General features: G+C 39.8%; 1 protein-coding gene across 20 annotated transcripts in view; it reads right to left on the reverse strand.

The window, feature by feature from the left end:
• Positions 1–24,258, reverse strand: part of PPFIBP1 (PPFIA binding protein 1) — a 120,563-nt gene that overhangs the window by 20,797 nt on the left and 75,508 nt on the right. For 7 of the 20 annotated variants that reach the window (XM_027450030.3, XM_027450027.3, XM_038173510.2 and 4 more), the window contains 12 exons: positions 19,486–19,572; positions 18,295–18,408; positions 17,608–17,739; positions 12,595–12,687; positions 11,897–11,989; positions 10,276–10,390; positions 7,665–7,697; positions 6,189–6,250; positions 5,410–5,494; positions 2,551–2,708; positions 1,451–1,581; positions 217–270 (listed from right to left, as the gene is read on the reverse strand). In XM_027450030.3, coding sequence (XP_027305831.1) covers positions 217–270; positions 1,451–1,581; positions 2,551–2,708; positions 5,410–5,494; positions 6,189–6,250; positions 7,665–7,697; positions 10,276–10,390; positions 11,897–11,989; positions 12,595–12,687; positions 17,608–17,739; positions 18,295–18,408; positions 19,486–19,572 — 1,157 coding nt within the window. The remainder of the gene's footprint in view (positions 1–216; positions 271–1,450; positions 1,582–2,550; positions 2,709–5,409; positions 5,495–6,188; positions 6,251–7,664; positions 7,698–10,275; positions 10,391–11,896; positions 11,990–12,594; positions 12,688–17,607; positions 17,740–18,294; positions 18,409–19,485; positions 19,573–24,258) is intronic. The other 13 variants (XM_072041862.1, XM_072041880.1, XM_038173513.2 and 10 more) reach the window with 6 other exon arrangements.

Consider the following 24,258-nt stretch of genomic DNA (forward strand, 5'->3'; position numbering starts at 1 on the left):
ACTCAATTAGAGATGCTTCATAATATAAAAGAAATTGTTAGCACGTGTGCACAGGTAAAGCATTGGAAAATAACGGCCATGAACAGAAAACCACCACCGCTACATCTTGGCTGGAATTACTTGGCATATTTGCATGTGTCTGTAAAATATGGAGGGATTGGTTAGGGTTTTTGAGTCAACAGTCACATATGTTTCCCAAATATTTTTGATACTTACGCTGGACCGTCACACAGCTGAGTTCCTGGGGAGGAACCAGTTGATCTTCCTTCACTGTAAAAATTAAAGATATGAAAAAAATAACGTATTTAAGTTTTCCGTGCAAACACCTTGCTAATATACAAATCCTAAAATCTCAGCCTGCTTTTATTTATTTTCACGTCAGCTGTTACCACACTAGCACATGCCAAATATTCTCCTCTACAGTTGTCAAGTCTTCTAAAAGACGAAGTTGAGCTCAAGTGCCCCAGGAAAGAAAACTCATACTGTAAGTTAACTACAATACTACAGTACTGCAGCAGAGGTTACAGCACGCATAGTGTAGCATTGCAACACCAAGTAGCAGAGATGACTGGCTCCCTGTGACTTACCCACAGTGCTGGGAGTTTTGTTGTTGGTTGGTGCTTTGCTGTTTTGTTGTTGTTGTTTGTTTATTTTGTTTTTAAGAGGCAGGATATAAATATCTGCAGCAATGGCTAGAGCTGCATGAGGTTCTCTCTCACCCAGGAGGCTGCAGTCTGGGGCACAGGAGCCACATTTCAGCCACAGCCCTAGGGTGCAGCCATGCACCCCCTGCTCTGGCTTCTCTGAATTTCTGGATCTACATGCTTAGTCTGGTATTGGAAAATCTCAGGCACAGTTCTCATAAGAACAACTGAAGAAATATCTGCATTTCATCATGTCAAAGCATGGCACACCAAGGATATCTCCTTCTCTAATCTCTTGAAACACTTCTTGTGGTTTCCTTTTGAGGCACTGTTAACAGCTCAAGGTCAGTGTTGGACAGCCCTTTTGTGGCAGTTTGTGTGGTGCCTTACACCAATCTTTAGCAACTGTGGAAAATGCCTGAATGCAAATCATCAGGAACAAATTCGTTAGCACAGCCAACACTATCTCAGAACAGACCTAGGTGATGTAAAACTATATAAAAATAAAAATTCGGTGTCCTTAATTACATTAGGTCAGTTTTTCTCTCCTGTTCATTTATTGCGATACAACTGATAATAGAGTGTAAGTGCTGCTACAAGCAACAACCACCAAATCAATGCTTACTTACTGAAAAATATTTAATCAACAGTTTGCAAATACATGATTAGTTTGTGATAGCTAGTCAAGTGAACGTTAGTCTCATTTAATGAACTTAATAACTTGACGTCATTGGCAGATTATTACTTTCATTAAACATCACAGAATACTGGATTTACAATTGAAAAATACATGAAAACAATAATACCTCAAATCACTTGCGGGATCTGACCTAGGCTGTGTTTTCACTTTTTCTGCAACAATTTCTGAACTCTTGGACGTTGATGAAAAAGATGGGATTGAAATCTGTAAAACACTTGTGTGGATCTGTAAGGAATTCTAAAAAGAAAGAAGAATATCTCAAACTGAAATGAGCTCAAATTAAGCAGTCATAAATGGTAAATGTGATAGATAAACTATAAAAAGGCTCCAAATTAAAATTATAAAAAAAGGAAATAAATTATATATATGTATGTTTTAAAGACAGTGGTGATTTACTACTTGAAAAATGTCACTGGAAGATAAAGCATGAATTGCTGCACTGATAAGCTATGGCGTAGACAAAAACCTTAAAAGCCACCACAGGCTGCCAGCTAAATCTCTCTCTACCACAGACTCCAAGAAGAGTAGTTAATTTTTCAGGTTCATGCCTGTCCTCAGGCCACTCAAAGAATACCAGAAAGCTGCTGAACATCTTTTCTTCAGCGTGTGTTCATGCTGTTTAGTTTTGTCTATCATGCTGTTTAGTTATGTCTATCAAATCCCTTCTTTGATTCAGAGTTTTAAGAGAAGAGATCTGTAGATTTATTACTGAAAAATGTGATTATAAAAAAATAAGAGATTTGACAATAACCTAGTTATTTCACTGAATTCAATCATGTAATGATGATTACAATCATTACATGATTACCATTCATACATTGATGATTGCATCATTTTAAATATGATAGGGTATATTAAATGAGTCCCAGCATGTTAACTTCCAGTTCCTGAACAATGAAATTCAGCTCCAAAAACAGACATGTTTGATATGAAAAATAGTTAAGACCCATTATCATGACAAATACAGCTATTTGCTATTTCCTGATCCCATCTGATTAAGGAAAATAAATTCAGCTGGATTCCAATGAAACTCCTCAGCAGGTTTCACAAGAAATCCACCTTGTCCAAAAGGTTAGGAAAGATTACTAAAACTGAGACCCTGAAAAAAATATTTTCAGAATCTCGAGTTTTGATGTCTCTAACATGAGTCCAGAACAGGCAATATTTTCAAGGAGTAAAGGAATTAAAAAATGAAAAAAGAGATACCTCTTCTTGAATATTCATGTTAAACTCATCATGGATTGGAGATGCTGTTACAGGAGTTGGGGATGGACTTTTCTCTGGGTCAGTCAGAGTTGGTGTGTCCAATAAAACTGTAGAAACTGATCCTGAATGCAAGAAGTCTTCACTGTCACTTTCCTTGCCTGCAGGGAGAGAAGACGGGAAATTTGTTAGTTTGACTTCTGGATACATGATAACTCTCATTCCTATGCAAGGTGCAGCCAGTATCCTCATTTATGGGCTATTGGAAGAGGCTTGAATTATGTATTTTTAGGAGAAAGTCCAATAGGAGAAGGTACCACATGCTGCTTCCTAATTCATCTGCCACAGCGTGGCAGGGTTGAAGCAGAAGGGAAACACGCATCTGACAGCAAAAGCCCAGCCCCCTGTAAAGGCATTTAGTTGGATCCATTTCAAAAAGCTCAATAAACTGAAGTAGTTATTTCCTGTCTCATGTCCTGGGATTTCATACTAAATACTACTTTTTGCATATTAACTAGGGAAAGACTAAGGGGATGGGTCAAAGTTTGCCTGAGACAAAAACAACCCGTCTCTGTGGTGTCTTTAAGTTACCCATAGGAAAAATGCAGTCCACAGCACAAGAACTTAACACCAGCTTTTAAGTGACTGCTTTATGTTTGCAGGCTGCCACAAACTGAGTGTGTTTCATTTAGTTAACTCAGTAGCCTGCATCAGCATCTGACATCCTCTGCGTCCACAGAGTGACTTGCTGCTCCTGAACTGCCTCATTACACACCTGGATTTCCATACTTGTCACTAACACCGGAGTACTGACCCCAGTAGGGGAACGTTCAAGGAAACTGATACTTTCTAAAAAGCAAGCAGAAGCCTAGCACTTGTTGCAAAAGACCTGATACAAATATAAGCCAAAGTCTGTTTACATCTTTCACAGAATCACAGAATTTCTAGGTTGGAAGAGACCTCAAGATCATTGAGTCCAACCTCTGACCTAACACTAACAAGTCCTCCACTAAACCATATCACTATTTCTTGCTCATTTTTCACTGCCTGTCCATTGCTCTATGAATCAACCATACACCACAGTTCCCAGAGACTCGATGTCTGTTTTACCCTCTTCCTCTCTTTGAAGGAATGGCACTCCATGAAAAAGCAATCCCTATTTTAAAAATGTTCCTCCTCTTTCACATTAAGCTTGTTGCTTTGCACTCATGACCCTCTTTCCTCTTCCCTCACAGATTCTGTGTGATCCTAGCTTTGGCAGAATGAAGACATTCAAGTTGTGTTCTTAGTGTTCGTGAGTGCTGGTTTTGAGGAAGGAAAGGTTCTTACATACCAAAATTGATGCCCACAGACAGGGAGAACTGTCTGATCTCTTGTCCCCTTACAACAAGGGGAGAAGGAGCCACTTACTAACAAGGAGGTAGCAAAAAGACTTCCCTATGCAACCTGAGCCCAAAATGCTTCAAAGCATGCCATTTCCAGTTTCAGTTTATGTTCCTGACACTAAGCTGAGAGAAGCTGAGGAAAAACAAACAAACAAAAACCACAAGCCCTTGTCATCTGCCCTAAAGAAGGCAACACACTCGGGGCAGTTCAGGCCTGTGAAAGGCTGTGTAAGCCTTCAAAGAACTCGCACACAAAGTAGGTTTTCAAAATGTAGCAATGCAACATCACAGCGCACAGACTTTTAAAGTTGTGCATATATTATGTATACATACATTAGCAGAATGCTAATGTCCAAAATTTGTTGAAGACAGGTCTTTCAGAGGATGATGAACTACAAAATGTGACTTGAGTACTGGAAGAGCAGTATGATGTGGGGAAAAAAAAATCATCCTATAGGAGCTATAATGCAAATAGGCCTGGATTGTAACTGTAAAGATAGTGCTTGTTTTCTAACATCTGAGTGTTTTCATCTGAAAACCCAGAACCATTTCAGGGTAATGCTCTCCATGTGCTTGTTTTGCTTATCTTTTAAGGGAGAAAGGGGAAAGAAAGGGTACTCTGTGTAGTTACATTAAACTGATGACCACCACCCTCAACATTTATCACCTTTGGGAATCAGAAGTTCCTGGATCTGGAATGCTCCACCAGCCTTTCAGTGTATGAAACATAACATCACATGCTACAACATGTAAGTATATTATATAACAACCATTTCAGCCACATGGTTATGCTCATTATCTGAGGGGTGTGGGAAGGTGGACAGGGAGACAAAGAGAGAAGAGGTTAGTAGTAGAGATGAAGAAAAGCCAGCTTTCCCCCCACTCCAGAAAGGAAGAACTATTCCATAGCTGCTGCATATGGTGGTTTGTGGGGATTCCATTACATGCCAAAGACATTGTGTGCCATTACAACACAGCCTTGGTAGCATGTCCACTTTGCTACAGGTATTTTTGCAGCTCTTGGGCATTGCTATAAGTGTGTGCAACTGCTGTGGCAGTGCTTGTTTGGCTGGAAGGAACATGCATGCTTAGGGTCTGCTCTTCTCAGCTTCCAACCCCTCCCACGGAACACTTGCAAGTGAAGGGAATTGCGATATTTAGCAGTTAATGTAGTACCTAATCAAGAAAGGCATTTCAAGAGGCAATGGAAAGAATGTGAGAACTCATCACATTCAAGCTAACTTTACACTGGGGAAATAAGCAACTGACAACAGTAGTCACTACTACCGGATGCACCCAAATGTGCAGCAGCACAGACAGAAAAGGAAATTTAACAGTTTGCTCTGGTATACTGTTTTATTATACCTAAGAGATACCTTCAAAGATCGTAAGTCTAAGAGTCAAAATGTAACACTATCACAATGCACCTACAGTTTAAATGGGAACAGAGTTTAAAACTTCTTAAACTGTACAATACCTTTTTTACCTTGAGCCAGTATCACCATGTCTTGAACTTTCTTGTACCTATTCAGAGACTGTCGAAGCTCTTCTATCTTCCGATCCTTAAATTAAGGAAAATTGTGATTGATCTTTTTCCTTTCGTAAATAAAAAATAATAAATATGAATACTTGATATTATTCAATTTAATTGGCTGTGTGACTAGAAGTATGGATGGGACAGGACCCAGAATTCTTTGAGGCTTTGAAATATCAAATACTTATATTTAGCAAAAGCTATTATCTGGTTAATCAACAGAATTGTCCCAGCCTTGAAACTGGATTTCAGCTCCCTCTTTAAGTCAAAGGTCAAGTATAATGCATGTGTCATTTACAAAGGAAGCAGTAATCAAAAGATTTAGGACTCTGGTGATCAAAAGAAAACATCCTATTAAATGTACATGCATGTAAATATGCAAAACCATACATGAAAACGAACCATACTTTACAGAATGTCCTTTGGAAATGTGGCCTCTATTTATATCCTGGGACTTGCGTTGGAGCTCTTTACATTTCAAAACATGGTGTAGAATGCAGTCCCACTGAATTTAATGACACTGATTTGTGAGGACATGGGACAGAGCTCATAAATGCCCAGCATCTTTCCATTTAAAAGGTACAGCAGTGCTTCTGACTATAGTGAATACTTGATTCTTACAAATTTGATTTTGTATTGAATTGCAACATGTATACAGATTTTCCTAAGAGATTTAACTCACTTTGATGAATGATTATAGAGGGAAAAAATGACTTCGCTACCTTCTCTTCATTTGCTGCCATAAGGGATTCTACCGCCTTCTTCATTTTCTGTACCTCTATATCTAAAAACACAATACAGTTACCTAAGTCAAATTAAGTAAGATAGTGTAAGGAAATAAGGAAAATAAAAATACCCTAGAATTGACTTAATAGTATCTGAAGGTAAATTCACAAATTAAAAGACATAACACAAGACACTTAAATTCTATGTTAGATGAAAATATACAGAGCCATTTTCTGCAAAATCTTTTTTCTAATATTTTTTTAAACCAAGGAAATGACCAAATTCACAAAATTATCCACCCCCTCAACTTCAGGAAAACTGAGTCATGAGTAAAACTAGTGCTTGACTATCACTCTCTCTCTCTCTCTCTCATATAATCAAATAATTGCGAAACAAAAGGTCCAAAAATACAAAATATTACTACTGGAATGCAATAAAAATACATCCTCATTACTACAGTCAATAAACACCCCACATGGCATCTCAAAAACCCACTATACAAAGCAATAGGATTAATGGAAATCATGAAGAAAGCATTGTGCAGTGGTGTTTAGTTATAATTCAGTATGGATGTAAAAATGAGGCCAACACAACGGAATGATGCAAGTATTTGTTGTGACAAGCAGTCATGCTAGAATACATACTGTAGTTCATACTTGGAAAAGGTCCCTGATACAGAGATCATGGTTCCGCACTTCATCTATAATCCTTATTTACAAAGTAATAGAAATACATGGAAACATGTTCTATTGATCTATGAGGTTTGATTTTGGAGGTGTTCTGGACAACATAAATGTAAGATGAATGGAAATAATCTCAAATTTTGCTAAAAATCTACTTTACATAAATGAAGGAAACTTTAAATTTCTTTACAATTATAGGAAGGTAGCCAAATTTACAGGCAAGAAAACATTTTACTTGAACTTCCTAAAATCCTTCTGGAAAAAAACAAACAAACAAACAAACAAACAAAAAAACAACAACAAAAATGCAGTGGGAAGATCGTTTTCCTCCTTAACGAAATGCAAGAACAAAACAAGCTGCCTGACTTTCTAGATAAGAGACATTTAGACATATTGAGTAAAACTGTAACTGGTACAGCTCCAGAAATTTTCACTGAGTTATGCTAATAGAAAATCTGGCCTACTGGATTGTAGCTTCATTTCACTGACAGGCAACTATTTTATTTGTGGGTACATTTTATGGAGAAAAATCTATGCACTCTGCTTTCAAGTGAAATTTTGTGTCTCAGTGAGACTAAATCTTCATTTATTAGCTTTTTTTCAGAGAACGTATTTCAAGTTTGATATATCCATCCTTATTCTCAAAATTTACCTTAAGTGTAACTAAGGGTTATAGATGACGCAACCTAACGGTGTGTGTTAAAGCAGTTTTATATATACATGCAGAAAGCTCTTCTGGTAAGCACTTCTGAAATACAAATGCATGTGGAAAGACACCAGAAACCTTACTTTTATCTTTCAGCTTCTTTTTACAATTTTCATCTGTGCAGGAAAGTCCATTGGATGTAAAATTAACATGAAGGTTATGACATTAAATAACTTTTAACAAAATATTGCTACATAAAGGAGCAAACTATTACACACTATTGCAGAAGCAAGCAGTTCAAAATTTTACCCTGCACTCCCCCATTGCTGATGTTCCTAATGACTCAAACAGTCTCGCTGCTCTCACCTGTATTTACCTATCTCAAGGATTTATTTATTTCACAGAATCACAGAATTTCTAGGTTGGAAGAGACCTCAAGATCAACGTGTCCAACCTCTGACCTAACACTAACAAGTTCTCCGCTAAACCATATCCCTGAGCTCTACATCTAAACGTCTTTTAAAGACTTCCAGGGATGGTGACTCCACCACTTCCCTGGGCAGCCTGTTCCAGTGCCTAACAACCCTTTTGGTAAAGAAGTTCTTCCTAACATCTAACCGAAAACTCCCCTGGCACAACTTTAGCCCATTCCCCCTCGTCCTGTCACCAGGCACATGGGAGAACAGGCCAACCCCCACCTCGCTACAGCCTCCTTTAAGGTATCTGTAAAGAGCAATAAGGTCGCCCCTGAGCCTCCTTTTCTCCAGGCTGAACAAGCCCAGCTCCTTCAGCCGCTCCTCGTAGGACTTGTTCTCCAGGCCCCTCACCAGCTTCGTCGCCCTTCTCTGGACCCGCTCAAGCACCTCGATGTCCTTCTTGTAGTGAGGGGCCCAAAACTGAACACAGCACTCGAGGTGTGGCCTCACCAGAACAGAGTACAGGGGGATGATCACCTCCCTAGCCCTGCTGGTCACACTGTTTCTTATGCAAGCCAGGATGCCGTTGGTCTTCTTGGCCACCTGAGCACACTGCTGGCTCATATTCAGCCAACTATCAACCATCACTCCCAGGTCCTTCTCTGTCTGGCAGCTCTCCAACCACTCATCTCCTAGCCTGTAGCTCTGCTTGGGGTTATTGCACCCGAGGTGGAGGACCCGGCACTTGGCCTTGTTGAACTTCATGCAGTTGACCTCAGCCCATCGGTGCAGCCTATCCAGATCCTCCTGCAGAGCTTTCGAGCCCTCGAGCAGATCGACACACACACCTAACTTGGTGTCATCTGCAAACTTACTGAGGGTGCACTCAATGCCCTCGTCCAGATCATCAATAAAGATATTAAAGAGGACCAGCCCCAGCACCAAGCCCTGGGGAACGCCACAGGTGACTGGCCTCCAACTGGACTTGACTCCATATACCATGACTCTTTGGGCACAGCTATCCAGCCAATTTATTTATTTTACTATAGGTTTTCACTTGTAAGGTCTCAGAAAAGGCTTATGCCAGTAGCTTACACTTAAGCTAATGCTATGCAAAACCCAGCTAGGTGATAATGTATGAATATGCGTTCAAAAAGCACAATTCATGTAATGGGGCTGATAACCGGTGTTATCTGCATTATTATATAGTATTGTTCTGAGGCAGAAAAAACATAGTTTACTGGGGAAGAAGATCCCCTGATGAGCCATACAGAGAACGAAACTAAAGGTAAGAATCAAAGGGTAATAGCAGTTCAATGTATAAAGCAGCCCCCAAGGAAGAAAAGTGCCATTTAGGTAGTAATAAATGCAATAAAGCCAGACCTTTTTCTACATTTAAATGTTCTGAAAGAAATCACATTTTGATGTGGTCACTTTCAATGCTTTTATACAGTAGCTTTAAAATCAGATAATTTTATTAAATAAAATTTGACAATCTACACACAGCTGTTTCTGCCTCAGGTTAGGGGAAGAGACTAATTAACCTCTTGTGGCTTTCTAAAAAGCATACTTTAAAAGTACAATTCTAAAATCTGTGGTAACTATCAATGAGATACATTCAGAAGTGAAATTTCAGTAAGTCCATGGAAAAAGTTTTGAGGCTTTAAAGTAAATTTTCTATTTTTAAATGAAGTTCCCAAACTTAAATTTCCCCCAAATAAATACTAATTTTTTTTTTGAAAGCAACTAGAAGTATCTGACACATAACATTTCTTTGTGAATTCAGGTTTAATTAGGATTTAGAATTAACCAGTGCATAAAACCAAAACCAATCCTTAATTTCATCTGTTTAGGGCTGGGGACACACTGAAGATTTGCACATCCTACTTCGGTTTGCATTATGGCTTTTTCCCCCCCTTAATAGTAAGAGGTATATAAGCAAAGCCCAGCACAGATACCCACACTTTGACGAATACATTGAGAAGGGAACTTCTCAATATAACCTTTTTGGGGACCTAGTTGAAATTTGTTTAGGGATTTATTTGCCAATATAAACTTTATCTTTCAGACACCATACAAGCCATACGAAGAACTAACTAGGGATTACCTAAGGCAGTTTAATGTTGATCCAGAACTATTCTGATGGTAGGTTCAGCAGTTGCATTGTGAATAGTCACTAAATATGGTAATAGTACTAAAACCAAAGGCAGAAAGAGCATGAAAATTGTTTTTATCTGTTATTTCAGTTCAACCACTCACAGAAGTACTACCTCAGATAAAGTGACTGAGGAGGATGGGTGCCTCTACACCATCCTAAGAAAGCCTCCCTTGGTCTTACCTCTGTCCAGTACTTCAATTCCTTCTCCTTTCAGCTTACAAACCAATTTTTCTTGCAATCTTTTTACCTCAGCTTCCTTCTGCTCCAGTTTCTCTTTCAAAGCTGCTAGTTCATCCTGTAACAGACACAGAATCACTCAGTGACAGTTACCATACACATCTGAGATGCTTTCAAAATTTACTTCTATGAAGCACAGCGGACAGGTCCTCAGCCAGTGAAAGTGACCAAGCACTCCCTGACATTTACACTGGGTAAAGGGACACCCATCAAACTCTGCCACTGAGCACTGCAACAGATTATTGAGTCCTGAAGGAGGCAAAAGCAGGAGACTTACAGACAAAAGCATCAGTCTTATGCATAATTTGAAAAGAGATTTTACATCTAAATTTAAAAAAGTAAAACAAAAAAATTCTTTTTTATTTAGCCTTGCACTGATAGAAAAATTGCAGGTGATAAGGCTGAGTGGTAAAATTTATGCTACAAACATTAGCTACAAAATGCTACAAACATTTATTTTTATATTTATAAAGCATTTTGCACGTTCAAAGCCGGATAGTTACAGAACTGTGCTTACAACAGGCTGAGGACAGTTTCAGAAATAATCACTGCTTCTATGAACAAAAAATTGGTCACAACACCATTAAGCACAAAAACAGATGCTGAAAAGCAGTTCAGACAAAAACATGGTACCTCTGCCATACTTTTGGTTTGCTGACCAAGTATTAGGAAAGGAAACTTAAGAGTTGAGATTCATGGGAATAAGACGGATGGTGTTTGAGGGAGTTGGGGTGTATTAGGTAAATGCTGTCAAACTGTAACTTAGATCTAACCATCTGCACCAGCAACTGACTGGCACAGGTCCATGCATTTAAGTTTTAAAATTTGAGTCAAATCCTATGCAGTTTAATAAGATATTCCTTTGAAGTCCGAGAATATCTTGTGCAACATCATCATCAAGACAGGACCCAACACTAAAAATTTAATTTGTTCAGTTTGTAAACAAAACAAGGCAAGACCCCTAATTTTGGCATTTATAGCTTCTAACTGAAGTGATAAATACTTAAAGGAATAAACCAAACTAGAATACTATGGCTTAAATGTTTTCCTGAGCTTCCCTCAAAAGATCTATGGCAAATATGCATAGAAATGATACCTGTGCCCCCATACTATGGCCCAGACATGTGGCCCAGTGTGAAAGAATCACTGCTCTCTAGCTAGTTTTCATGAATAAACATTCTCTAAAAAGGTGAGAAAAATTCCATTTGAGTAATGGGTGTAAACTACAAAAGAGGCAGTCTTCCCTTGGAACAAAAATGAACTCAAGCCTAATTCAATTATGAATACCTTATGCAAAGTTTATACACTAAAATCCTCTCCCATCCAATATATTTTATATTTTATATTTTATATTGGATGGGAGAGGATTTTAGTGTATATATTTATATATTTGTAATGTCTATCTACATAAAGAGCTTTCTGATCTAATGAGAAAGGAAGCACTGCATATCAACACACAAGAATTAATGAAGAACAAAGCACAACAACACAATGCAAGACAAAGTGTAAAACGGTGAAACAAAGAATTCAAAACAGGCCAAATGTTACCCAGAAACTACTACACCTTTAGCATCTGGCATTTTTGCTCCATCCGCTGCTTTTCATACTGCATCTGACCCACTTTGATTTTCATGCTAGAAAGTTTGGCCATTAAAGACTGGTAACAGAGATAGAGGAGTAAGAGAAAACTAAAGACAGAAAAGAGACAAGCTAAATGGCAAAGAGAAGTCAGACACTTACAGAAACGGACTGCTAGAATTACTTAGGGGAATACTTTCTCTTCAGAAGTAGCTGATTTTCAGCACATTTAGGAGAAAATAAATGCTCAGCTTTGGTCTCACCCATGGCATGTCTTATGTACTGCAACTGGTATTTCTTGACACATGCATGAAAGAAGGGTCTAAACAGGTAATATATTATCTGATTTTTTTTTTTTTTGGTGATCCCTTGGGAAACCAGGAGTTGGACTCGATAAACCTCATGGGTTCCTTCCAACTTGGATGTTCTATGATTTACTGTTAACAACCAGCTGCATGGTGAGTTACCCTTCATAAAACGCAATGTCTGGATCTGAAAACTACAACACAAAATTCAGAAATAACCCCTTTCTAGGCTTTGTTCTAGTTGTTAAGTGAGCATCGTTGAACTCCTGAGCATGCTCAGAATTTTTCAGGGTGCAGGCAAGGACTGGGGAGAAGAGAAAGAAGTTCTAAAACCTGTGAGTTGTGCCTATTACTGTTTCTTTTCCTCATTTTCACATACTTTGGTTGTTTTAAGCTTCTTCTCATACTGGAATCTTTCATTGTCCATCTCTCCCACTCTTAGTCGCAATTCATTTATTTCCTGGATCAAATCCTGAGGGAAAAACAGAAACAAAAGCAAGAAAATAAATCAGTAAACAGAGTCATAGTTGACCAGGCACACCTTGGTGGGACCATAAGAACTCAGCAGCAATAAAAGGAACTCTATACACACAAACACATCACCCAAATTCACAGTTAAGTCAAGGAATTCAGAACTTTCTGGATATTCAGGGGCCTTATTTCTCAGTTCTCCATTACTGCACTGGATAAAATCAGGCAGAGGAAAAAGAAAGAAAGAAATTGAAGTTGTGTTACCTGAGCTTGGGATAAAGAAAGGCCTCCTGCCCATCCAGCTACTCAACTGCCTTTTAAAAATATGAAGAGATTACAGTGGGAATCCACATCTCTGTCACTCATGAGACCTTCCACACACTGAATAAAAGCACCATCGCTTGTTTCTCTAAGCACCAAAGCACATTTGTTTAAGCATCAATGGCGCCACTATTGAAGTTTGCAAGTTCAACCTGGTTTAGAAGAAACTCAGAGACACCACGGACTTGCACCTGAGCTCTTCAGGGGAACAGTTCAACCTCCTGTGCATCCTCCTGGAGAGACCTTCCAGGTCTGGATGTTCAATCCAAGTGCCAGCAGCACCACAGCTCCCTTCCTGCAGTAGTTAAACAAACCCTAAGTTTGTGCCCCGGCAAGGTGCAAGGCACTCTTTCTCCGAACTACCCCATCCTCCAGATCAAGAAATGGGATGTTAAGCAGCCAGCTCCAGACCTGTCAGAAGCCTGTGTGACGGCCAGGACATTGTCCCCCCCAATATGAGACGAGGAACCACAGCTTATTGGGAAAATCATCTCCTTGTTCAGAAGGGGAGCACATTACCAGAAAGCTGTGGCTTTCACAGAGCTTAAAGATGTCCAGTGTGCTTCTACTTCACATATAACTCACTGATCTTTAGTTTATGAACATACACCAGAAAACTGTTACATTTGCATGTTTTACATAATAAAAAATTAGCCTTTCCTGACAACTGTAATGCCCTATCACTAGGGAACACATCGAAAGAGAGGATAAGCACTTTGGGCACCCTAGAAAACAGAACTCAAACTGCAGCTTAATGGCTTTTACACTACCAAGAGGGTAGTGTGGTACTTAGGTTTGCTTGTCTTCCTACACAGAAAGGCAAATCCTATCCATGTGAAGTGGTGCTGTACATTGAGCTAACATCTGCGAGCACTGGAACAAGCCAGAGGCTGACATTTGGAGAATATTCATGGGTTCCTCGTAACACCTGCCTTCCAGCTCCATTCCACATTTTCTCAGCTTGCAAAACCCTGGTTATCATTTTATGTGCTTGATGGATCTGATGGCAACAGAGCAGCATCTGTATTTCTTTAGCAAGATCCAAGCTCAATTACCAGAACTACAAGGAAAACATAGAACATTTTGATGATAGTAATAACTATTATTACTGCTAATGTACAACTCTGATTTGGATACACCTGCAATTCCTCACTGATTTTGCAGTGTGTGACCTTTACAAAGCACATCACTCTTAAGTATAACTACACATGGATGTCACTATTAATTGAACTTTTCTTCACCAACACCAAGTGTTAAAGACCTCTAACAAATTTACATCCACAAGTCCAAGAGTTAGCTTTGAAGCTATGACAATGGATTTGTTTTGGACTTTTGTCTCCTGCAGCCAATCCCTCTCCTATCTTTCTGCTGAAGTTGTTGCCTACATATTTATCACTTGAACTACATGTATTTTAAAACACTGGAGGAGGAGAAGGAAACCAGTTATCAATATTCAAAAGGCTGCTATGAGGCAAAAATCAATGAAAAAAATATTATCCTTTTGTGAAAAAAAGTTAGTGCAACCCGTATTGATGGAAGTGTCAAGATGTACACAAAATATAACAGGAAACAGTAATATTACAAAACCAAGAGTGTAAGATATTGGAATTGAAACCAAATTCCTCTTTTTAACCTGTTAAGGGCCTCATGTGTAATGGGTCCAACTGCTCATCAAAATGACAGTACAATTTGCTCAGGGGCTAGATAGAAATAAAGAGGAGACCTAACAGCATGCTTTGCACTACAAATATTTTCAATTACTCTCCTGCAAGTGCAACAAGAGATGTCTCTCATGTCTTAAGTTATCTACAACACAGTAATTGTAAATACCATTATTTCTCAGCTTTGTGAGGCAGAGAAGCATTTTAAAAACCAACCAGGTTCCACAGAGAGATTCTTGTCAATACAGAAGAGATGGGTCAGACCTCGTATAAATAAGCAGAGGAAAAAGAGAAGACCCTAAGAGCTCTGCCTCCGCTGCTACTGCATTACTTAAAAACATGGAAAATGGTAAAGAGCAATTAAATGGTCCTCTTCTGATACAGAGTCAGGTCCCTCCATGCAAACACCCAACAGCTCTTCCTTACAGAGATCCACTAATGGAGCTGATGAGGCAGGGACATACAAACTCCTGTTTCCTAAAATATTTTCCTTCCCTGCTCATGTTACTTGTGCTCTTGATTGTGTGGCCAAAGAGGCACAAAAAAGCAATGACAACTTTAAGCTTTGAGGGTCAGAAGCTTCCTTATTGGTACTGGAAATGTAAACTACATTCATGGTTTTTCTCCACTGAGAAATTCATCTGCCCAAAGGAGCCTGGTGGTGTTTAAGTTACAAAGAATTCCCCACGAGTGAGCCAGTTTAACCTCTGGCGGCTGCTTCAAAGACCACGTCTGGTTATGGACTCCTCCCTAAACAAACTCCCTAGTATGATATTTTCTTACATAAACCCAGCCCAGCTCAGACCACCCGTGCTCCTTAAGGAAAATAACCCTGGTGTCTGCTGAGAAAGTGGAAAGACTGGAATGAATTAAAGAACAGATTAATTATACAATTAGCTTTGAAAAAGCTCAGTATTTGTAAGCATCCAGACAGGAAACTCCTAGAGCACAAAGGAAAAAAAGCTTACAGATCTACTTAAGCATTGTTTTAGAGAAAGAATGGTGAATATGAGAAACCAACCAAGCTAGAAGGGGAAGTTGCAATAACAGACGTAATTAAAAACTGGATAATAGGAAAGATTTAGTATGAATGATAATTCTGTGGAAGAGAGCAGCTGCACAAAAGTTGGTTTCATATGTCAACAACATTAACATTTTTTTCCTTTCCATGTTCTTTTCTCCAAATAAAAACAGAACCAACATTAGCAATTTTTCTTTCCCAGTTTGGGTATGATTTTTTTGTTTTGAAAACAGCATGGAAATTCCACAATGTATTTTAGGGTAGAATATTTAAAATATTTAATCAACTCTGCTGAAATAAACTGATTATTCTCTATAACTTTTTAGGAATATAATTAGATCAATACTGAGTATAATATCAAGTATATCTGAATAAATACTACCTCCAAAATACCGATCAGAGATTTTACATGAAATCTCATGAGTCTGAGACTCTTACATCTAATTACAGCTGAGAATTAACAGCCAAGTATTTTCCCACTGAACAAAATGGCAATTAGGCATATTATCCCTTTCAATATTTAGGCCTTTTATAGCTATAATTTCTGTTACACTGAACTACACTGTTCAGGTTTGCAAAGGTATAGAAGAATGTTTTAGTAATAGTTCATTAGGCCTGGCATAAACTTCCAGCAAATAAATCTATATGGCCCTCAAATATAGTAATTACCTTTTAAACATAATTTAGGTTATCATATTTTTATCAAAGACATAAAGCATATTTCAAACAGCAATTGTTCATAGCTACCACGCAGGTAAGCCTCTTACACGGAGCCTGCAAATTTGTAGTACATGTTGTGATCCCCACACCTACAGAATCAGAACACCTTCACTGATTCACTCCACCTTTCACTCTGCCAATCCATCTGGCACTGCAAGGCATCTGTGACATTGCATGTCACTTGCCTGGACTGCAAAATCAGCCACTTCTAAGGCAGTGCTGTGATCATCCTTCACATAAGATCTAGTATCACACTAAGAGGAAAAGGTAATGGGATGTAATGGCTCAACACAAATTTAAGCCATGGCTTGGCAGCAGCCTGATGTGCTACACTGCAGAAATGGACACCACCATCACTACATAAATGATCACCACCTTTCAAATCCAAACATAATTTGAGTCACTGGTGTTCATCTTTGGGTTTGTGGATTACTTTTGACAGTAAGTATGTAAAAGCAAGCCTAACTTTTACTCTTTTCCTTGCAATACAAGTGAAGGAATTAAACTTCATTGCCTAACATATAGGAATCTGAATAGGAGTTGAAAGACCACTGATCAAAGTGGAAGTGTCAAGTGTTGTCTCCTGTGATGACATTATGGCTTCTTCCCTTCTAGAAATGAATGACATTTGGAACATCCACAATATGAACATCAGATGTCTCAGATCATTTATGAACTCAGAATAGGAAATTTTCTTCTGCTTCCCAGGCAGACTCCAAGATATTTCTGACACAGGGTATGTCACCCTCGCGGTGAAGCACAGTCTAATTCTTGGAGTTTTGGGAAACAAATGGGTTTGCCTACCTGTAGCCCCCTTCTGTGGAGCTGAGGTCTGAAGTGAGACTTCAAAAAGCCAAGCCATCACAGATCCACCTCATTCTCTCTTACTGAAACCTAAATGCCACCTGCCTTAAACCTGATGGAAAGAATCAAAAACTGGTTTTGGAAATCTTTCTTTGTCAAACTAGAATTTACCAAGGCAAAGAGGACACTGTTTTTATTTTAAGAGAGAAATGTTTTAAACTTGAAGATGAATTCCTTCCTTGTCTGGCAAAAAAAAAAAAATAATAAAAAAATAAAAAAAGAAGGGAAGAAAGAAAGATAAGAGAAGGAACATTCCCAGATGTTTCCCAAATTTTCAGATAATGTGAAACCACACACATGACTTTCACAATTTATTCTGTTGGTTTTTACTCACCTCTGTGTCTCTGAATCTATCCTCATAGTCCACTCTATCCTTCTCTACAGATGTAAGTTTCAACTTCAGATTGGATATCTCTGCCATAAGATCCAGCTTCTGAGTTTCAAGGGATGTTCTGCTCAAAAGCTCCTGATTCGAGATAAAGAGGAACAGATCAGAAATATTCATCTGAAGAGGAAGAAATTGGTATTTTATTTCTACAGCTAAAGGCCTCTTTCAGAGAACAAACCATCATACTCCTTGCACTCTCTGAAGCACTGGACACAGCAATTAACCATCCGACAGACCCAGGCAGCTAGGATGCAGCTGAGATCATTGGGGCATTATCACAGGTTGGCTGCCAGGCTGAGAAAAAAAGCTTGTCTGTCATCACAGTTGCCCTGGGCAGCAAGGAGCTTTGAGGGGAATCCACCCATCCTGCCAGAGGCTTTTATTCAAGTCTCTTTGAAGTTCAGTGGGGAAATGCTCAAAGGAGAGCAGGACTGGATTCCTACAGTGTAAAGCAGCACTGACATTACCAAGTACAAAGACTTTAAAGCAAATATGGTAGAAAATTATCACTTACCTAAGTGACATCAAGGGATACAATACCTTGAACTAAATTTTGCTCTCATGGAAGCAAAATGCAGTTTATTAAGAAGGAACAAAGACAGACAGCGAGACAGAAAAGTGACTGTGAAATACCTGCTGCAGCATCTCTTCTGTGGCATTCAGTTTCTCTCTGTGTTCTTCCAAACAGAACTCCAGATCCCGAATCTTTTCTCCCTGGGCCTCCACCTGATCCGTAAGCACACTTACCTGTACAGAGGAGATAAAGGGATGCATATAAGTACCTCACACCCATACAGTATGTGTCACCTGAAAAACCGTATGTGAGTAACGGCACCAGTTGGGCTACAGATGAAATGGGACCATGGGAGGAGATGGTGCAGAAGAGTTCTACAGTGAGCACAGTGTACAGCAAACCTGATGGGAGGGCTTTCCTCTCACACTTAAGGGAATTCCAGCCAATTTTCCAGCAGACACTTTGCAATTCAGGGGACAAGGGATGGCTGCTGCATTTTATGACAAACAATTATGTCTTTGCCTGTTACTCCTGACTTAACAACCAAACAGCCAGTTATTCTGCTTTTCAAGTGATTGCACAGTGTACACAGTGTATGGCTTCTTCTTTTCACACCTCTTCTGAATAAAGGTTATGTTTTAAACAGACTCTTTTGAGGAAATCTGCAGCACCACTGGGTAGCAAGACAAGCTGACTGGAGCAGAGCTTGATGCTACCACAGGTAGCCCTCAGGTCAGGTCCACGGCAGGGGACTGCAGCACGCCAGTGCAGGCAGAGAGGTGCCAGATAGTCCCAACACTGATGGCAGGAGTAACCCAGCTGGTCAGGGTGCCCAGGGCTGAGCTCGGAGGAGATCTATGGTCCCAGGACAGTGCAGCCTGGCAGCAGCAGATCAGAACCTCCAAGGAGCTGCTCACCTCCTCCTGCCCATTGGCCAGTCCTGCAGCTTTTGTCACTTTGCATGAGAACAATGCATGACAAGACATGTCACCTGACACAAACAGCATGTGAACAGTTAAAAATAAAAGGTGATTTTACAGATATGTATGAATGTAAGATAGTGGCTTTGATGATTTGCTCAGCTAACAAGATCCAAAACTAGATCAGATACAAAGAAAGTAAGGCATTTAGATTTTTACTGCAATCTAAAGTCACACCCAAATCTGGGTTAACTCTCACATATCAGCAAGCCCTCCATCTACTGTTCAAGACAATATAACAGGGAAGAAATCCTCAGAGGTTTAATTGCATAAAACCAAAAAGTGTTACAAATGCAAGGGCAGAAAAAAATAATTTAGGTGATGACTCACTTGCAGAACAAGAGATTCCTTATCATTTTCCAGACGAGCCAGCCTTTCTTGGTATACATCTCCATTCCCAGATAGGTGTCCATTAGTCTGAAAAAGACAGCAAATTTATATTGTCAGCTATCTTATGATAAGTATCATTCTTCAGTACTGCTTTCAAATCATTCCATGCCAGAAACTAATCTAATACCGTAACACTTAGCTTTTCAGTAAGGACATTTAAAATACAGTATTAAGAGCCAGAAATATCCCACTGGCAGGGTAAATTTAAGTCAAAAGGGTTATCCTGATTACCATCATCCCAGGTTCCAACAACCATAGTTTTCCATGTAGTAAAATTCATCAGCTTCAAGTGACAGCCACAGATAATTTCCAATGCCAAACACTTAACAGTAACACTAACACAGACAAGACTGATAAGCAACTGTGTTGTAATAACGACCCTTAAGCTTTTCTCATCTGTGGATCCTTATGATTTTCAAGTGGAACAATGATATATGGAGAATTTAAGCCTACTGTCAACATCCTTGTTTTTTGTAGTCTGTGGACTATCAAAGGTCTGTAAAGCCACAGGCTTAAAATCACTGAGCCACATAAAAATGCCTCAGAAGCCTTACTGTTAATACTTTAAAGGAATTTATCAAGACAAAACTATCCTTTTTTAACTCAAAACAAAATCAGTTTTCTTCACTGAATTAGTAGGCAGAAAGCAAATCAGACTTTTTTCTTTTAAGATGGCAAATAACCAGCTAAAAACTTATCGCAATATTAACACAACCAAGAGTTTCAGCTCATGATTCTGCCTTTAAGAAGGACAACTATTACATGTCATTCAGTGTTATCAATACACTTACAGAGTACTATTTGTCTGCTCTGTTAAAGAACAGATTTGAAGTATTTCGCAGTTCCCAAACGGTTACAAATCAAATAAACCATCAACGCAGGATACATGACCACAGTTCAGAACAAGAGTTGTTCGGGGGCTTAAAGATGAGAAGGGAAGAACCTTCTGGTGACCCAGTTCTGGGGAATTCATCTATTGCACATGCAGCATTTGTTAACAAAATTCATGTTCAGTGGTATGCCACACGAAACTACACTTGCAGAGAGACAAATACCCTGAGACACACAAAGTGAAAAGAAGAATCAACTTACAATCCACCAAATGTGCATTATGCTTCTTGCAAGTAAAATGATTTTTTTTTTTAAACACACAGTAAGATACATCCTTTTATATCAGGTACATTTTACTTGGTATGGGTGAATGTCTGCACTCTAAACACATCTCTTTATAAAGCTACCTGAGGCAAAGGAGAAGCAAAAATACATGCTAATGCTATCAGAGTCCACAGGAATCAGCAACTTTCTTGACAATAACTTCAATGCTCTCGAGCAGGGAGAAGGATTCTCCTTTATCCATATTCAAAGCAGTCTCAAAGTACTTTGTGATGAATGCTATATTCAGATCTCAGCTCAAGAAAGAAATTATTGTTCCCATCATTGCATGAATCCCTTGGAGTAGCCTGAAAAGCTGTCCTGAAATCCAGCATGATCAGCGCTGAGACTCCCACCAGCTTCAAGGAGCCTTGTTTTCCCTCTCAACGTGTGATGAAAAGAAAAAAGGCCAGGGACTGTGGTGCCCCAGTGAGGCTGCGGCACCAGCCTGCCAAGAGAGGCCACACCAGTATATGAGCAGCAAGCCTCAGGCTTCTGCTCCAAGTGTCTCTTCCAAGCAGTTTGTCTCCCCACATTGCAGAGCATGCCTCAGGAGACCTCCTGGATAAACCACCTTTTCTATGTTTTGTGTTTCAGTCTGGGTGGTGGGAAAAACTCCTTTGTCTGAAACTGGAAGAACAAAATGCTCACCAGCACCAGTTAAAGATTGGGTGCAAACAGTAGGAGGTACAAAGTGTCTGAGCTCACCTTAGCAATGTCCTCAGGAAGCAAGGCTGTGTCAGGCAGCTTTTCACTGTGTAGCAGCAAACATGTCTCTCAAGCATCCATGTGTAACTTTCACAAGATGACCACATCTTCCCTTAAATTACGAGAGCTACGGCATACTAAGAAAGGATGTTCCGTAGTAATTTGTACCAATAACTCATAATATAATGATACTCCATATCTGAATTATTTACCAGTAAGTCTTTCTGACCATCCAGAAACCAAACCACAGCAGAAATACTCTATGCTTCTGAGTTTTCCCTGTTTTTATCCTGACCTCTAACAGAATTTAGCTCATGCCATAGAATTTCAGTTTCGTAATAGTTCAAATTAAGATGAAACAAGTCAAAGAGCTTCCAAAATGAACTCACTAGCTGCTCAGCTAGGACATTATGCTGTAAATCCTGTGATTTCACTTGGATGCACAAAAAAACCCAAACAACAAACACACTCATAGTTTTGTTGTTCTGTAGCTCTATTCTCAGGTTAAGTCCTCCAGTATCTCTCAGGCTCTTACCAATGTGGGAATAGAAATGTTGTTTTTGCAGAGTTACATTGTTTAGAAGGAGGGAATGTGGTACTGAGATATGCTTACAGTGATAAGAAAGTTTAGCAGGCGACCTAGTAAAATGCAGACAACCAGTCTCCTTAGGACAATTAGGTGAAAATCACGGTGTCAAGTCAAGTCAGATAAGTGAAGAAACATTACCACTTCAAGCAGTAAAAATGTCAAAAGAAATTTGAAATTTAACAGGCCGGCAACTGAAGACTATGCATTGTTTGTGAAGCATCAGATAGATTGTGAACCTGGATTACCCACTCAGTGGGGAAACAGGGGAGGGTCCTGCCATCAAAAGGTATATAAACTGTGTTTTGGAACTAGTAGATGCGCTCTCTCCTGCTTGTGGGGCGCCCGTCATTGCAATCGCGAATAAATTACTACTTCACTGAGATCCTCGCCTGCGCCTAAGTTATTGGCTACAGAGTGTTTCTCACAATTTGGGGGCTCGTCCGGGATCCAGTCACCTACTGGGGAGCCCCACCGCCGCAGCAGCAGGAAGGCATGCCCCGCTGATTTCAGCGGTCCTGTGCATCGACGGTGGCGGTTCTGCGGAAAGCTGACAGAGGGCCCGAGACTGGTTAAAGAGGCAGGATCCGTGAAGTAGTGGGGAAAGGAAGAAGGTAGGCACTCCGGGTTTTTAAGAATCGATCCGGTAACTCTGTGCACAGACCAAGGTAAGAAATATTAAGTATTGCCTTGGGGGTTGGGTATCTGGTGTATGGTAAGCCCTTGCACGGGGAAGTGCTGGCACTACACCAGGGGAATCTGGTGTACGGTAATCCTTGCACGGGGAAGTGCTTGGAAGTACACCAGGGAATCTGGTAAACTCAGGTGTGCGGTAACGCTGGCACAGGGAAGTGCTCGGCGGTACACCCCCATTTTTCAGTACGTTGGTGTGTGGTACACTGCAGAAGGGAAATTTCTGTAGCACATACTGGCGAGGGTTAGGAAAAATGGGAAAATATGAGTTCCAGGGGACAGGGAGATATCCCTGGGGGAGTGCCTACTAATAGTTCTTCCTGAAGAATGATAAGAAATTGGAAACATAATCCCAAAATTAGAGGGATTGTAAAAGAAAAATAATTAAAAAAAAAAAAAAAAAAAGGTTAAATATTGTGTATCAGTCTGGACAAAAGAACCAATTAAGGAAACAGCAGTATTTTGGCCAAAATACGGGTCTGGTGAAAATTCAGGCTTTAAATTTATGTGTAAACAAGAAGATTCCTTTTTCAGAGAAGGAGCCAAGTTATGCTCCCTATAATCTTAATATTGAACTGGTGGCAGCAGCAGTCACTCCAGGAAGGGAGACAGGGACTGTAATTAACACTGTCCCTAAAAAAAGTATTGTACCCTAGGCTCCGGCAAGAATTAGAACAAGGTAGAAGAGATATTGAGAATTTTGCCTTCCCTGATACTAACAGTACTAACACTAACTGTGTATCCTCTAAGGTGAACTACCCCCTCCTCCTTACCAGCAGAGAGGTTAGGACTTTTAAGAAGGAGAGGAAGTCTTTATTTGAGGACCCCAACAGCCTAGTTGAACAATTAGACCAGTTCCTACGACCTGATTTATACTCTTGGGGGAGGGAATTATGTCTGTAAGTATGTTGTTTACAGGGAAAGAAATGGGAATGATCAGGAGGAGAGCTGCTATACAAGAATGGGAAAGAGCTCATCCTCCAGGACCAGGGGTAATTCCGGCAGGGCAGAAATACCCACTTGCCAATCCTGGCTGGAATAATAATAGTGTGCAACACAGAAATCATATGAGAGACTTGGGGTCAGAATGAGAAAGTACTTGGGGATGAGACCTGAGGACCCAGTATCCCAAGGGCTCTTGAAAGTTCATTGTGTGATTAAAGCCTGGCAAAATATGCAGAAAATGCTTCAGAAGGTGGGGGGATGTAGTGAACAGTCACTGGGGGACCCTCCTGTGGGAGGCCCTGGAGGTGTGTGTCCAGAGGGGAGATAAGAAGGAAAAAAAAAAAAAAAAAAAGTGAAACTAATGGTATTGACAGTGCAGCGGGTAGTGAGGCAGAGGGTCGGAGAAAGAGGAAGAAAATCTTCAGGGGGAGTTAGGGCCAGGATGGAAAGGAGAGGAAGAGAGATGAAGGAATGGCAGGCAAAGAAGGCTGCCTGTGTTGTGGCCTGAGTCCTAGCAGGGACAGGCTTTGATAAGATGTTTTAAGTGTGGCCAGGCTGGCCACTTCGAATAGGAATATCTGGAGTGGAAGAAGGAGGAAAGAAGGAAAATGGCATGAAATATGCTATAT

The sequence above is a fragment of the Anas platyrhynchos genome, chromosome 1, assembly GCF_047663525.1.
Source record: "Anas platyrhynchos isolate ZD024472 breed Pekin duck chromosome 1, IASCAAS_PekinDuck_T2T, whole genome shotgun sequence".
Classification (NCBI taxonomy): Eukaryota; Metazoa; Chordata; class Aves; order Anseriformes; family Anatidae; genus Anas; species Anas platyrhynchos.